Here is a 16,542-nt window from a genome sequence, read left to right as displayed (position 1 = left end):
CGCCTTCCGCCCGATTGTAGCTGAGATAGGCGCCAGCGGCCCCAAAAGGGAATAAGCGGTAGAAAATGGATGGATGGATGGATGGAATATACCAAGCCTGTCACTCTAAAGGCAATCATTACAGTGAAGTGAATTATATTTATATAGCGCTTTTCTCTAGTGCAGGGGTTCTTAAATGGGGGTACTTGAAGGTATGCCAAGGGGTACGTGAGATTTTAAAAAAGTTATAAAAATAGTAACAATTTAAAAATCCTTTATAAATATATGTATTGAATAATACTTCAACAAAATATGAATGTAAGTTCATAAACTGTGAAAATAAATGTAACAATGCAATATTCAGTGTTGACAGCTAGATTTTTTGTGAACATGTTCCATAAATATTGACGTTAAAGATTTATTTTTTAGTGAAGAAATGTTTAGAATTAAGTTCATGAATCCAGATGGATCTCTATTACAATCCCCAAAGTTTATGATTACTTCTATGTGTAGAAATCTTTATTTATAATTGAATCACTTGTTTATTTTTCAACAAGTTTTTAGTTATTTTTTATATCTTTTTTTCCCATATAGTTCAAGAAAGACCACTCCAAATGAGCAATATTTTGCACTGTTATACAATTTAATAAATCAGAAACTGATGACATAGTGCTGTATTTTACTTTATCTCTTTTTTTTTTTCAACCAAAAATGCTTTGCTCAGATTAGGGGGTACTTGAATTAAAAAAAATGTTCACAGGGGGTACATCACTGACATAAGGTTGAGAACCACTGCTCTAGTGACTCAAAGCACTTTTACATAGTGAAACCCAATATCTAAGTTACATTTAAACCAGTGTGGGTGGCACTGGGAGAAGGTGGGTAAAAGTATCTTGCCCAAAGACACAACGGCAGTGACTAGGATGGCAGAAGCTGGAATCGAACCTGGAACCCTCAAGTTGCTGGGACAGCCACTCTACCAACCGACCTATACCGCCCCAATGACAGCATAATGCAGCAAGTATCTTTGGTAACACATTGGTATGGGGAACACATAATCACCATTAATTAGTTGCTTATTAACATGCAAATTGGTATCATATTGTCTCTTAACCTGGTTTGGTGGCTGCAGGATTAGGTCTCTGCTTTTTGCAGATGATGGCCAGGATCTTCAGCTCTCCCTGGAACGGTTCGCAGCTGAGTGTGAAGCGACCGGGATGAGAATCAGCACCTCCAAGTCCGAGTCCATGGTTCTCTCCCGGAAAAGGGTGGAGTGCCATCTCTAAGTTGGGGAGGAGACCCTGCCCCAAGTGGAGGAGTTCAAGTACCTCGGAGTCTTGCTCACGAGTGAGGGAAGAGTGGATCGTGAGATCGACAGGCGGATCGGTGCGGCGTCTTCAGTAATGCGGACGCTGTATCGATCCGTTGTGGTGAAGAAAGAGCTGAGCCGGAAGGCAAAGCTCTCAATTTACCGGTCAGTGTACATTCCCATCCTCACCTATGGTCATGAGCTTTGGGTCATGACCGAAAGGACAAGACCACGGTCACAAGCGGCCGAAATGAGGTTCCTCCTCCGGGTGGCAGGGCTCTCCCTTAGAGATAGGGTGAGAAGCTCTGCCATCCTGGAGGAACTCAAAGTAAAGCCGCTGCTCCTCCACATCGAGAGGAGCCAGATGAGGTGGTTCGGGCATCTGGTCAGGATGCCACCCGAACGCCTCCCAAGGGAGGTGTTTAGGGCACATCCGACCTGTAGGAGGCCACGGTGAAGACCCAGGACACGTTGGGAAGACTATGTCTCCCAGTTGGCGGGCTATAGAGCGTTTTCATTTCGGGCTCCAGTACTCCGGAATGCCCCTCCCGGTAACAGTTTGAGATGCTACCTCAGTAGAAGCATTTAAGTCTCACCTTAAAACTAATTTTTATACTCTAACCTTTAAATAGACTCCCTTTTTAGACCAGTTGATCTGCCATTTCTTTTCTTTTTCTCCTAAGTCCCACCCTCCCTTGTGGAGGGGGTCCGGTCCGGTGGCCATGGATGAAGTACTGGCTGTCCAGAGTCGTTACCCGGGAAGGACCACTCGTCCAGAGTCGAGACCCAGGATGGACTGCTCGCCTGTGTATCGACTGGGGACATCTCTGCGCCGCTGATCCGCCTCCGCTTGTGATGGTTTCCTGTTGGCTCCACTATGGACGGGACTCTCGCCACTGTGATGGATCCACTTTGGACTGGACTCTCACGGTTGTGTTGGATCCACTATGGATTGAACTTTCACGGTATCATGTTAGACCCGCTCGCCATCCATTGCTTTCGATCCCCTAGGGAGGGGGGGTTGCCCACATATGCGGTCCACATATGCGGGGGAGCGGCATAGCTCGGTTGGTAGAGCGGCCGTGCCAGCAACTTGAGGGTTGCAGGTTCGATTCCCGCTTCCGTCAGCCTAGTCACTGCCGTTGTGTCCTTGGGCAAGACACTTTACCCACCTGCTCCCAGTGCCACCCACACTGGTTTAAATGTAACTTAGATATTGGGTTTCACTATGTAAAAGCGCTTTGAGTCACTAGAGAAAAGCGCTATGTAAATATAATTCACTTCACTTCACTCTCCAAGGTTTCTCATAGTCATCATTGTCACTGTCACCAACGTTCCTCTGGGGTGAGTTTTCCTTACCCTTATGTGGGCTATACCGAGGATGTCGTTGTGGTTTGTGCAGCCCTTTGAGACACTGGTGATTTATTAGGGCTATATAAATAAACATTGATTGATTGATTGATTGATAGTGTTATACAGTTACAACAAAATATAATGTGTTTTCCATCCATCCATTTTCTACCGCTTATTCCCTTTTGGGGTCGCGGGGGGCGCTGGCGCCTATCTCAGCTACAATCGGGCGAAAGGCGGGGTACACCCTGGACAAGTCGCCACCTCATCGCAGGGCCAACACAGATAGACAGACAACATTCACACTCTTTTTTTTTTTAATGAATATAATCAAGATCACCAGTTAAAAGCAGTAATCACCAACTTTATTCAATAATGTTGAAAAACGTGCCGGCATCAGTAGTACCTGACCTATATTTACTTGGTATCGAGTCGACGCCAAATGCCCGCCGCTATCGTCTTGCCTGCCTTTCGCGCCTAGAAGACAAGACAGTCGGGCCATACTATGTTAAAAATAGGTATGTACTCAAACAACAAAGGTTGTAAATCCGCTTTTTATTCACGCGTACACGATATTAAGGATTTAAAGTCAATTTTCAAAAGTAATACATACTTGAAAATAATACAAAATTGATAAGTGTCGTGTGTTGTCATTTTCACATACAACAATTCTCCCCCTGTTTTTATACAATGGTATGTTCCATTACAGTCCGACCCCCGCCGCCATTTTCCGTATTTTCTCCACCACTTTTGAATGCACAAACTGTAATATTTCAACTTCTGCGGGGATTTGACATACCTGGCCTCTCCATTTTTAGTGGGGGGCGAAAGGTTTCCTCCGAATTTGTCCAAGGAGACGTCAGAATTAGACGACCATGTACATTAAACAGGTAAGTAAACATTGTGGCTTTCTCTCCCTCTTAGCGGGCCGACTAGCTAAATGTTAGCCTGCCCAGGCTATTTTAATGTTGTCCAGCGAATGGACGCCGCTTCATAGTATGCAGGTTTAGTACTGAATCCGTGGCCTTAACTTCATTTACATATAAAAACTCATATAGTTAACGAAAGCACGCATGTTTTTAAACCGAACTCACCCGCCCCTTTTCAAAGAGGCTCGGCTGAGGCTACATGGCTAATGCTAACTGAGGCTGCAAACTAGGCATAGTTTAGCTTCTATTGTATTCAGATTTTATAGTTTTTATTTTACCTTTTTACGTCAAGGTAAGCGTTGCCCTAAAGGAGGGCTCATATTTTAGGGCACCAAAAACACAGAGGCTGTATCATCCCTACAGGTTTCCCTGCTCGTCAGGGGATTTTCTATATATCCATTCCATCCATTTTCTACCGCTTATTCCCTTTTGGGGTCGCGGGGGGCGCTGGCGCCCATCTCAGCTACAGTCGGGCGGAAGGCGGGGTACACCCTGGACAAGTCGCCACCTCATCGCAGGGCCAACAAAGATAGATATGTATACATATATATTTATATGTAGTCCCCTGATGAGTAGCATGTATATATATATATATATATATACATATACAGACACACACACACACACACACACATATATATATATATATATATATATATATATATATATATATATATATATATATATATATATATATATATATATATATATAACCTACTCAGTGGCCTAGTGGTTAGAGCAGTGGTTCTCAACCTTTTTTCAGCGATGTACCCACTGTGAAATTTTTTTAAATTCAAGTACCCCCTAACAAGAGCACAGCATTTTTGGTTGAAAAAAAGAGATCAAGAAGTAAAATACAGCACTATGTCATCAGTTTCTGATTTATTAAATTGTATAACAGTGCAAAATATTGCTCATTTGTAGTGGCCTTCTCTTGAACTATTTGAAAAAAAAAAAAAGATATAAAAATAACTAAAAACTTGTTAAAAATTTAACAAGTGATTCAATTATGAATAACGATTTCTACACATAGAAGTAATCATCACCTTAAAGTGCCCTCTTTGGGGATTGTAATAGAGATCCATCTGGATTCATGAACTTAATTCTAAACATTTCTTCACAAAAAAAGACATCTTTAACATCAATATTTATGGCACATGTCCACAAAAAATCTAGCTGTCAACACTGAATATTGCATTGTTGCATTTCTTTTCACAGTTTATAAACTTACATTCATATTTTGTTGAAGTATTATTCAATAAATATATTTAGAAAGGATTTTTGAATTGTTGCTATTTTTAGAATATTTTCAAAAAATCTATCGTACCCCTTGGCCTACCTTCAAGTACCCCCAGGGGTATGCGTACCCCCATTTGAGAACCACCGGCCTAGTGGTTAGAGCAGTGGTTCTCAACCTTTTTTCAGTGATGTACCCCCTGTGAACATTTTTTTAATTCAAGTACCCCCTAACAAGAGCAAAGCATCTTTGGTTGAAAAAAAAAAATCGAAAAATGGAAAATACAGCATTATGTTATCAGTTTCTGATTTATTAAATTGTATAACAGTGCAAAATATTGCTAATTTGTAGTGGTCTTTCTTGAACTATTTAGAAAAAAAGGTATAAAAATAACTAAAAACTTGTTGGAAAATAAACATGTGATTCAATTATAAATAAAGATTTCTACACATAGGAGTAATTATCAATTTAAAGTGCCATCTTTGGGGATTTTAATAGAGATCCATCTGGATTCATGAACTTCATTCTAAACATTTCTTCACAAAAAAAGAAATCTTTAACATCAATATTTATTTTATTTTTTATCATGTTCTGTTTGTGTTGTCTTGTGTTTGCTCGGTTCTCGTATTATCTTTTAACCTGCCCATTGTACAGCACTTTAGCTACCCCTGTAGTACATTTAAAATGTGCTCTATAAATAAAGTTGGTTTAATTTGATTTCTGAATGATGTCATCAAAATGACGTCTCAAAACAACACTAAATTAAAATGTGCTTATTGTACAGAACGCTACTACAATAGTTCAAAACAAATAAAGTGCACTTTTGTGCACGATGTCACACAAGATATTTCAATAACTGTCAAATAAAAATGGGCTGCATAATAGGTTCTTGGGGACATAATAATAATAATAACAACTTAGATTTATTATTTGGTCCATTATCTCTTTCTGTTGTTGACTTTTTTTTTTCATACGGTGTTGATCCGGAAATAGTTCCTTCGGCATTTTGTTGGTGTGGCACCGGCCGGAGATGTTGACATCCAGAGTTTCAAGCACTCCTTATTTTCTAGCGGGTGACTTTTCTAATAATGCTACATTATCAGCGGTGCTACTTTTTGTAACAACTCTTTTGCCGCATAAATGTTGAACATATTCCCGCTTGAAGCCAAACCACCGCCGGACGATGGACCCCATGCTGTTTTTCTTTGGAATTTATTCTTCCTCCATGTTACCAGATTCACACTCTCTCTCTTTCGTATTACCACCCGCACCTCACCGTTAGCATCACAGCTAACATTACCGTGTCGCTACCTCTCTGCTCCGCGGGAGCGTGTGACATTGCACACGTGACGTATGTAAGTAGGTGCGCTTGGTTTACGTCTGTGAGAAGGAGAGACAACAAAGAGTGAGAAAAGCCTGTAGTGTAATGCTCGCAGCTAAAAGCAACTCCGTGAGAATGTATACCCGAATTAGGTCTGGGCGATATGGCCTTTTTTTAATATCTCGATATTTTTATGCCGTATTGCGATACACAATATATATCTCGATATTTTGCCTTAGCCTTGAATTAACACTTGATACAAATAATCACAGCAGTATGATGATTTTATATGTCTAAATTAAAACATTCTTGTTCATACTGCATTAATATATGCTCCTTTTTAACTTCCATGCAGAGAAGGAAATCAAAACTTAGTCAATTGACCAGAACTGTATTTTTTAAACAGTTATTAGCTGGTGAATTTTCAAATGATGCTACATATTAGCAGTAATGCTGCTTTTGGTAGCAACGCTTGTGCCCCACACTTGACAAATTAAAGTTGTCTGTTCGACATATTCCCGCTTGAAGCCTAACCACCGCCAGACGATGGACCCTCTGCTGTTTTTTTGGAAATTAATACTTCCTTCATTTGTTACCAGATTCGCACCTTCTTTCTCTCGTATCACCACTCACACGGCTTCGCTAGCATCACAGCTAACGTCACCCATGCTGTTCCCTCTCTGCTCCGCGAGGGCGTATACGTATGTGATGTATGACGTGACAGTATGTGACGTGTGAGAGAAGGAGACAAGAAAGAGTGGGAAGAGCTTGTAGTGTAATGTCCGCAGCCTAAAACAACTGCGTGAGAACGTATACTCGAATATCGCGATATAGTCATTTTCTGTATCGCACAGAGACAAACCCGCGATATATCGAGTATATCGATATATTGCCCAGCCCTATATACATCCATCCATTTTCTACCGCTTGTCTCTTTTGGTGACGCGGGGGTTTTTGGAACCTATCTCAGCTGCATTCGGGCGGAAGGCGGTGTAAACCCTGGACAAGTTGCCACCTCACTAGTATATATAAATAAACATTTTTTAAAATTCATTACTAAAATTTACCCGTCAGCTTTTTGTTATTTCATGATGCCTTTATCTCTATTTTTACCTTTTGATAGAGGGAAGTATTTTTTTATTTTTTTATTTAAGTTATGTACATGTAGATGCTGTATCGGGACAGATCCATTAAGTGTTTGAGCAGAACTATGTGGTATAGGAATTAACTATACACAGTAAAACGTCAACAAAATGATGTGTTAAATGGTTTTTAAAGTAATACCTTTTGTGACATAAAAAACCCCACAAGTAATGTAAAAAATAAATGGCCTTTACTTTGGAATATCAAGATAAAACACAAAGCAATTTTGCTAATGAAGATGAAGTCTAATAAACAAGATGTGTTCTTCCACAATGCCCCCTTGTGGTGCAATACAACAGTTTGGCACTCAACAACAACAAAAACAGGAGTGACAGCGTGTTTCCTCACCTCATTAACTCTGTTACAGCAGCTGATGGACGCTTTGTTAAATTGAAAGCAACATCATATAGTTGTTCTCTTTCGCTGTATACTTTTAGTGTGGGGAGAAGTTACTCCAATATTGTCCACACCCGTCTCCATATAACAGCAGTGCACTCTTAAACACACGGCAGGAAGCGAGGGAAAATGACTGTAACGTCCCAGAAGAGTTGGTGCTGCAAGGAATTCTGGGAAATTGTTCTGTTGTGTTTATCTTGTGTTGCGGTACAAATATTCTCCCAAAATGTAATTGTCATTGTTGTTTAGTGTGGTCTCACTATATGGCACAGATTTATGACAGTGTTGGCGTTGTTTATACGGCCTCCTTTAGTGTAACATGTAGGTCTGTTGATAAAGTATACTCCAAAGGGATACCCTCGAAACGAAATTAAAATTGTTAGTCCATCATGAGTAATGAACCAAATATTGTTATTGCGCATGTGCCTGATTTTGTGTAATCTAACATGCATGAATAAATGACAGAGTTTCAGTGTATTATAAAGGAGACTGTATGACTAAGGGCGGTCGCAGAAATTGCCGCGGTTGCCGTGGTTAAATTCGAGCCCTGTATGTGTATTGTTTATATGAATGGTAGCCCAAGTATTTAATAAAACAAAGAACACTGGTGATGAAATTCATGCACAGAAGATAGTTGGTTTGTAGCGTACTCTGACAGATGACGATCTTTGTTTTCTTGTGCAGGTCATTATCCAGGGTTTCCGAAGTTACAGGGACCAGACTGTGGTAGATCCATTCAGCTCCAAGCACAATGTCATCGGTGGGTATTGACATCTTGCATAATTTGCACCTCTTAGTTCATTAGACTTTCATCGTCAGGCTATTTTTGTGATGAAGACAAGCACTCATTAACGTTGACAAAAAAGGCTCATACAGGTGCATCTCTACAGTCATAGCCAAAAATATTGGCACCACTGCATTTCTGTCAGATCACAACACTTCTCCCAGAAAATTATTCAAATTACAAAGGCTTTGGTATTTACATGGTTATTTATTGAGTTTGTACTGGAATAGCACAAAAACAAAACAAAATCCAAATCTGGTATTATTTTACACAGAACCCCAAAAATGGACTGGACAAAATTATTGGCACCCTGAACTTAAAGGCCTACTGAAACCCACTACTACCCACCACACAGTCTGATAGTTTATATATCAATGATGAAATATTAACATTGCAAGACATGCCAATACGGCCTTTTTAGTTTACTAAATTGCAATTTTAAATTTCCCGGGACTTTTTTCTTGAAAACGTCGCGTAATGATGATGTGTACGCGACGTCACGGGCTGTTATAAGTATGAGCGCTGCGTACACACACAGCTAAAAGTCGTCTGCTTTACGGCATAATTACACAGTATTTTGGACATGTGTTGCTGCATCTTTTGCAATTTCTTCAATTAATATTGGAGAAATCAAAGTAGAAAGACGGAGCTTTAGCCTTTAGCCACACAAACACACGGTGATTCCTTGTTTAAAATTCACGGAGGTGAAACTTTAGTATGGATCACAGTGGACATGAATCCCGCCTACATGTCAACCAGCAGGTTTCGGTGAGAAAATTGTGGTTAAAAAGTCGCCTCCTACCGGATATCAGCTGAGCTTGTGCCGTCCATACAGCTGCCGTCGACTTCCCCGAGACACTGCACGTCAACATGCGGCCGTGGACATACACTTCCGACTATCAGGTACAGTTAAACTCACTAAAACAATAGCAACACAATAGAAAGATAAGGGATTTCTCAGAATTTTCCCAGTAAATGTCTGTAAAAACATATGAATCCGTCTCAATGCAACGCGATTGCAATCGCGTTTTTTTTTTTTTTTTTCCTAGTCCGTTTCTATCAATATCCTCAAACACAAATCTTTCATCCTCACTTAAATTAATGGGGAAATTGTTGTTTTCTCGGTCTGAATAGCTGTTTTTGTTGGAGGCTCCCATTAAAATCAATGTGAATATATGAGGAGCCCTCAACATGTGACGTCGTCGTCTGCGACTTCGGTAGAGGCAAGGCTTTTCTCCAGTTGCGAACTTTATCGTGGATGTTCGCTACTAAATCTTTTCAGCAAAAATATGGTAATATCGCGAAATGATCAAGTGTGACACATAGAATGAACCTGCTATCCCCGTTTAAATAAGAAAATCTCATTTCAGTAGGCCTTTAGTATTTGGTAGCACACCCTTTGGGAAAAAATAACTGAAATCAATCGCTTCCTGTAACCATCAATGAGTTTCTTACATCCTGCTACTGGAATTTTGGACCACTCTTTTTTTGCAAACTGCTTCAGGTATCTCAGATTTGAAGGGTGCCTTCTCCCAAATGATGTTTTTAGATATGTCCACAGATGTTCTACAGCAGGGGTCCCCAAACTTTTTGACTCAGGGGCCGCATCGCTTGTGTTAGCACATCTGAGTTATTGTGTCGAAATAAGGGGAAATAATTAAAAAAGTACACTTTTTTCACTAATTGTGTTACAAAAAAAGTCAGAATAATACATTAGGTTGGATATAGAGAACATACAAACCCTTTATTTTTTTTTCAAACATTTAAATTCAATGATATGCCGCATTTGCAGACAGCTAAAATTAATAGAGAAATCAGTGTTTCCCCCAGAAAATTTGTTAGTTAGGGTAGTGTCTCTGGCGAACAGACAGGGGAAAGGGGTGGTGGGGTGTAAGTATCGGTGTAACTCGGCCTGTCGCCATCACGTCTCCACCTCGTCGCTGCCACTACGGCCGGGGGGGGCAATAGACTACAGACTGCAGTGAAGTACGCCAGCTTCGTCGCGTGAAGAAGCCTACAATTTTTGGTTGTGTTTTTCGCTCCATTTGCTGAATGGCGATATACGATATATATATCTTGATATTTTTTCCATAGAGTAAAAACAAAACAGTCCTAGTTACCTGAGATACTAAGTATGTCATTATTATAACTTAGTAAGTCGATATGAAAAGTGTCAAAATAATGACTTACTAAGTCAAAATAATGGCAAAATAATGACTTACAAAGTCAAATTAATGACTTACTGTAAGTAAGCATTTGCAATAAGCGTTTGAAAAAAAGAGTTAAAAGCGGGGCCATCATAATTTCTTGCAGGTTTTGGGAAGCCTGTAGTTGATTTTTATTATGTAAATGATATCTTTTTATCAACATGTGATAGCAGGGACCCTGCCATTCAAAACTAAGCTGTTACCTTACTAGGGATTAATGTAACTATAGCTGAAAAAAATAGTACAATAGCAATAGAAGAGACTATTCATCCCTGAACACCATGGAGTTGATGTAGGCTTTATGATGTAGTTACATTTTTATATCAACTATCAGAGACAGCTTCAGGAAACTCTTCATTTAACACAATGTCGTTTTTTGCTGCTTCAACACAGAAAAAGGTAAAGTGAAATATCTCCGTTGTTAACTGTAGGTCAATAATGCTTGTCTTTCTCTCAGACAGACAGGGCTTGCTGTCCGTAACACACACGTACGCACACACTTCAAAATTAGCTAACGTTACGCTAAAAGCTAATTAGCCTTAACCTTAAGGACTGCGAGCGAGCTGAGCTGCCCCTAATGTTTCTAGAACGTCAGGGGCTCATAGTGATGTTACTAGTAGTTGACTGGGAGGGGTTTATTATAATTTGGGGAGAGTCCGCTGCCTTATGCTTACCTGCTAAACAACTTTCTGCTGACCCCAACGTTGGAGCACTGACTCCATGTGCTCTGAATACGCACTGCTGATTGGCTATTACATGCGCTCTGAATACGCACTGCTGATTGGTTACACGCAGAACGGTAACAGGCAATCAGATGGTTCTGTGGGTGGGACAATGCTGGGTGCTGGCTGCAGAGAGTACTGACGGAGGCAGAACTAAGCGGAACAGCTTGTTAAGACTTTACTTAAGGCGGTGGCTCTTAACAAAGCACTGCGAGAAACCCTGGAAATCTATAACCTGCTTCCCAAGAAATATAACCTTAGAGAACATCTAACTTAAAGGCCTACTGAAATGAGATTTTCTTATTTAAATGGGGATAGCAGGTCCATTCTATGTGTCATACTTGATCATTTCGCGATATTGCCATATTTTTGCTGAAAGGATTTAGTAGAGAACCTCCACGATAAAGTTCGCAACTGGAGAAAAGCCCTGCCTCTTCCGGAAGTCGCAGAAGATGACGTCACATGTTGATGACTCCTTACATGTTCACATTGATTTTAATGTGAGCCTCCAACAAAAACAGCTATTCGGACCGAAAAAAACGACAATTTCCCCATTAATTTGAGCGAGGATGAAAGATTCGTGTTTGAAGATATTGATAGCGACGGACTAAAAAAAACAACTCGATTGCATTTAGGTGGATTCATATGTTTTTAGAGACATTTACTAGGATAATTCTGAAAAATCCCTTATCTTTCTATTATATTGCTAGTGTTTTAGTGAGTTTAACAGTATCTGATAGTCGGAAGTGTACATCCACGGCCGGGTGTTGACGCGCAGTGTCTCAGGGAAGTCGACGGCAGCTGTATGGGCGGCACAAGCTCAGCTGATATTTGGTAAGAAGCGACTTTTTTATTACAATTTTCTCACCGAAACCTGCGGGTGGACATTCGGTTGGGATCCATGTCCGCTGTGATCCATACTAAAGTTTCACCTCCGTGAATTTTAAACAAGGAATCACCGTGTGTTTGTGTGGCCAAAGGCTAAAGCTTCCCAACTCCATCTTTCTGCTTTGACTTTTCCAATATTAATTGAACAAATTGCAAAAGATTCAGCAACACAGATCTCCATGGACCCAGATTTCCCTCGCCCGGACGCGGGTCACCGGGGCCCCCCTCTGGAGCCAGGCCCGGAGGTGGGGCACGATGGCGAGCGCCTGGTGGCCGGGCCTGTTCCCATGGGGCCCGGCTGGGCACAGCCCGAAGAGGCAACGTGGGTCCCCCCTCCAATGGGCTCACCACCCATAGCAGGGGCCATAGAGGTCGGGTGCATTGTGAGCTGGGCGACAGCCGAAGGCAGGGCACTTGGCGGTCCGATCCTCGGCTACAGAAGCTAGCTCTTGGGACGTGGAACGTCACGTCACTGGGGGGGGAAGAGCCTGAGCTAGTGCGCGAAGTCGAGAAATTCCGACTGGATATAGTCAGACTCACTTCGACGCGCAGCAAGGGCTCTGGAACCACTTCTCTCGAGAGGGATTGGACCCTCTTCCACTCTGGCGTTGCCGGCAGTGAGAGGCGACGGGCTGGGGTGGCAATTCTTGTTTCCCCCCGGCTCAAAGCCTGTACGTTGGAGTTCAACCCGGTGGACGAAAGGGTAGCCTCCCTCCGCCTTCGGGTGGGGGGACGGGTCCTGACTGTTGTTTGTGCTTATGCACCAAACAGCAGTTCAGAGTACCCATCCTTTTTGGGAACACTCGAGGGAGTACTGGAAAGTGCTCCCCCGGGTGATTCCCTTGTCCTACTGGGAGACTTCAACGCTCACGTTGGCAACGACAGTGAAACCTGGAGAGGCGTGATTGGGAAGAATGGCCGCCCGGATCTGAACCCGAGTGGTGTTTTGTTATTGGACTTTTGTGCTCGTCACAGTTTGTCCTTAACAAACACCATGTTCAAACATAAGGGTGTCCATATGTGCACTTGGCACCAGGACACCCTAGGCCGCAGTTCCATGATCGACTTTGTAGTTGTGTCATCAGATTTGCGGCCTCATGTTTTGGACACTCGGGTGAAGAGAGGGGCGGAGCTTTCTACCGATCACCACCTGGTGGTGAGTTGGCTGCGATGGTGGGGGAGGATGCCGGACAGACCTGGGAGGCCCAAACGCATTGTGAGGGTCTGCTGGGAACGTCTGGCAGAGTCTCCTGTCAGACAAAGTTTCAATTCCCACCTCCGGAAGAACTTTGAACATGTCACGAGGGAGGTGCTGGACATTGAGTCCGAGTGGACCATGTTCCGCACCTCTATTGTCGAGGCGGCAGATCGGAGCTGTGGCCGCGAGGTAGTTGGTGCCTGTCGGGGCGGCAATCCTAAAACCCCTTGGTGGACACCAGCGGTGAGGGATGCCGTCAAGCTGAAGAAGGAGTCCTATCGGGTCCTTTTGGCTCATAGGACTCCGGAGGCAGTGGACAGGTACCGACAGGCCAAGCGGTGTGCAGCTTCAGCGGTCGCGGAGGCAAAAACTCGGACATGGGAAGAGTTCGGGGAAGCCATGGAAAACGACTTCCGGACGGCTTCGAAGCGATTCTGGACCACCGTCCGCCGCCTCAGGAAGGGGAAGCAGTGCACTATCAACACCGTGTATGGTGCGGATGGTGTTCTGCTGACCTCGATTGCGGATGTTGTGGATAGGTGGAAGGAATACTTCGAAGACCTCCTCAATCCCACCAACACGTCTTCCTATGAGGAAGCAGTGCCTGGGGAATCTGTGGTGGACTCCTATTTCTGGGGCTGAGGTCGCTGAGGTAGTTAAAAAGCTCCTCGGTGGCAAGGCCCCAGGGGTGGACGAGATGCTGTGGGGCTGTCTTGGTTGACAAGACTTTGCAGCATCGCGTGGACATCGAGGGCGGTACCTCTGGATTGGCAGACCGGGGTGGTGGTTCCTCTCTTTAAGAAGGGGGACCGGAGGGTGTGTTCCAACTATCGTGGGATCACACTCAGCCTTCCCGGTAAGGTTTATTCAGGTGTACTGGAGAGGAGGCTACGTCGGATAGTCGAACCTCGGATTCAGGAGGAACAGTGTGGTTTTCGTCCTGGTCGTGGAACTGTGGACCAGCTCTATACTCTCGGCAGGGTTCTTGAGGGTGCATGGGAGTTTGCCCAACCAGTCTACATGTGCTTTGTGGACTTGGAGAAGGCATTCGATCGTGTCCCTCGGGAAGTCCTGTGGGGAGTGCTCAGAGAGTATGGGGTATCGGACTGTCTTATTGTGGCGGTCCGTTCCCTGTACGATCAGTGCCAGAGCTTGGTTCGCATTGCCGGCAGTAAGTCGAACACATTTCCAGTGAGGGTTGGACTCCGCCAAGGCTGTCCTTTGTCACCGATTCTGTTCATAACTTTTATGGACAGAATTTCTAGGCACAGTCAAGCCGTTGAGGGGTTCCGGTTTGGTAACCGCAGGATTAGGTCTCTGCTTTTTGCAGATGATGTGGTCCTGATGGCTTCATCTGACCGGGATCTTCAGCTCTCGCTGGATCGGTTCGCAGCAGAGTGTGAAGCGACCGGAATGAGAATCAGCACCTCCAAGTCCGAGTCCATGGTTCTCGCCCGGAAAAGGGTGGAGTGCCATCTCCGGGTTGCGGAGGAGACCCTGCCCCAAGTGGAGGAGTTCAAGTACCTAGGAGTCTTGTTCACGAGTGAGGGAAGAGTGGATCGTGAGATCGACAGGCGGATCGGTGCGGCGTCTTCAGTAATGCGGACGTTGTACCGATCCGTTGTGGTGAAGAAGGAGCTGAGCCGGAAGGCAAAGCTCTCAATTTACCGGTCGATCTACGTTCCCATCCTCACCTATGGTCATGAGCTTTGGGTCATGACCGAAAGGATAAGATCACGGGTACAAGCGGCCGAAATGAGTTTCCTCCGCCGGGTGGCGGGGCTCCCACTTAGAGATAGGGTGAGATGCTCTGCCATCCGGGAGGAACTCAAAGTAAAGCCGCTGCTCCTCCACATCGAGAGGAGCCAGATGAGGTGGTTCGGGCATCTGGTCAGGATGCCACCCGAACGCCTCCCTAGGGAGGTGTTTAGGGCACGTCCAACCGGTAGGAGGCCACGGGGAAGACCCAGGACACGTTGGGAAGACTATGTCTCCCGGCTGGCCTGGGAACGCCTCGGGATCCCCCGGGAAGAGCTAGACGAAGTGGCTGGGGAGAGGGAAGTCTGGGTTTCCCTGCTTAGGCTGTTGCCCCCGCGACCCGACCTCGGATAAGCGGAAGATGATGGATGGATCTCCAAAATACTGTGTAATTATGCCATTAAAGCAGACGACTTAACTGTGTGTGCGCAGCGCTCATATTCCTAACAGCCCGTGACGTCAAGCGTACACGTCATCATTACGCGACGTTTTCAAGAAAAAACTCCCGAGAAATTTAAAATTGCAATTTAGTAAACTAAAAAGGCCGTATTTGCATGTGTTGCAATGTTAATATTTCATCATTGATATATAAACTATCAGACTGCGTGGTGGGTAGTAGTGGGTTTCAATAGGCCTTTAAAACACTTGTACGCATGTACAACTAGGCCTGGTCAAATGCATTTTTTTTTTGGGAAGATATTGTTTACCAACAAATTATTGCCGACAGACAATATTATTGCCATGATTTTCATGAGAACTAATTAATATATATTAATATTTTTTGCCAACATCACAAGACATGCACCTGGGGATAGGTTGATTGGCAAGACTAAAAATTGGCCCTAGTGTGTGAATGTGAGTGTGAATGTTCTCTGTCTATTTGTGTTGGCCCTGTGATGAGGTGGCGACTTGTCCAGGGTGTACCCCGAATGCAGCTGCGATAGGCTCCAGCGACCCCCCACAACCCCATAAGGGACAAGCGGTAGAAAATGGATGGATGGAACATCAGCTTCTGTAGCCCTCACCCACCCCCTTACTTGCTAATGCTAACGAGAACAAGATGTTGGTTTCAAAGAAAGGAAAAGCAAAGCCAGCGCTTTATATTTAGGACAACAGGTGTGGAACAAGTGACCGCACGTTGCAAAGTTTGTTTGAAAAAGGCAGCAGCACAACAAACCTCTTCTAGCATCTGAAACGACGAGTCGAGTGGTGGGAAATGCAATTCTTTACTAGGTGAACGAGGACGCAACAACAACAAACTCCAACTATGAGGTAGCTTACTGTGTTGAAATCCTTCACACAAGGTACCATGTACAATATG

General features: G+C 43.7%; 1 protein-coding gene across 2 annotated transcripts in view; it reads left to right on the top strand.

Annotated features, from left to right (window-relative positions):
• Positions 1-3,335: 3,335 nt before the first annotated feature.
• The window catches only part of smc3 (structural maintenance of chromosomes 3), a 49,669-nt gene continuing 36,462 nt past the window's right edge, over positions 3,336-16,542 (top strand). Inside the window, exons 1-2 of one of the 2 annotated variants that reach the window (XM_061880487.1) lie at positions 3,336-3,528; positions 8,349-8,424. In XM_061880487.1, coding sequence (XP_061736471.1) covers positions 3,514-3,528; positions 8,349-8,424 — 91 coding nt within the window. In that variant the 5' untranslated portion in view covers positions 3,336-3,513. The remainder of the gene's footprint in view (positions 3,529-8,348; positions 8,425-16,542) is intronic. The other variant, XM_061880486.1, reaches the window with a different exon arrangement.

The sequence above is a fragment of the Nerophis ophidion genome, linkage group LG20 (genome assembly GCF_033978795.1).
Source record: "Nerophis ophidion isolate RoL-2023_Sa linkage group LG20, RoL_Noph_v1.0, whole genome shotgun sequence".
In the NCBI taxonomy this organism is placed as follows: domain Eukaryota; kingdom Metazoa; phylum Chordata; class Actinopteri; order Syngnathiformes; family Syngnathidae; genus Nerophis; species Nerophis ophidion.
Note: the sequence above shows the minus strand (reverse complement) of the source record. Positions and strands in the feature narration are given on the sequence as shown.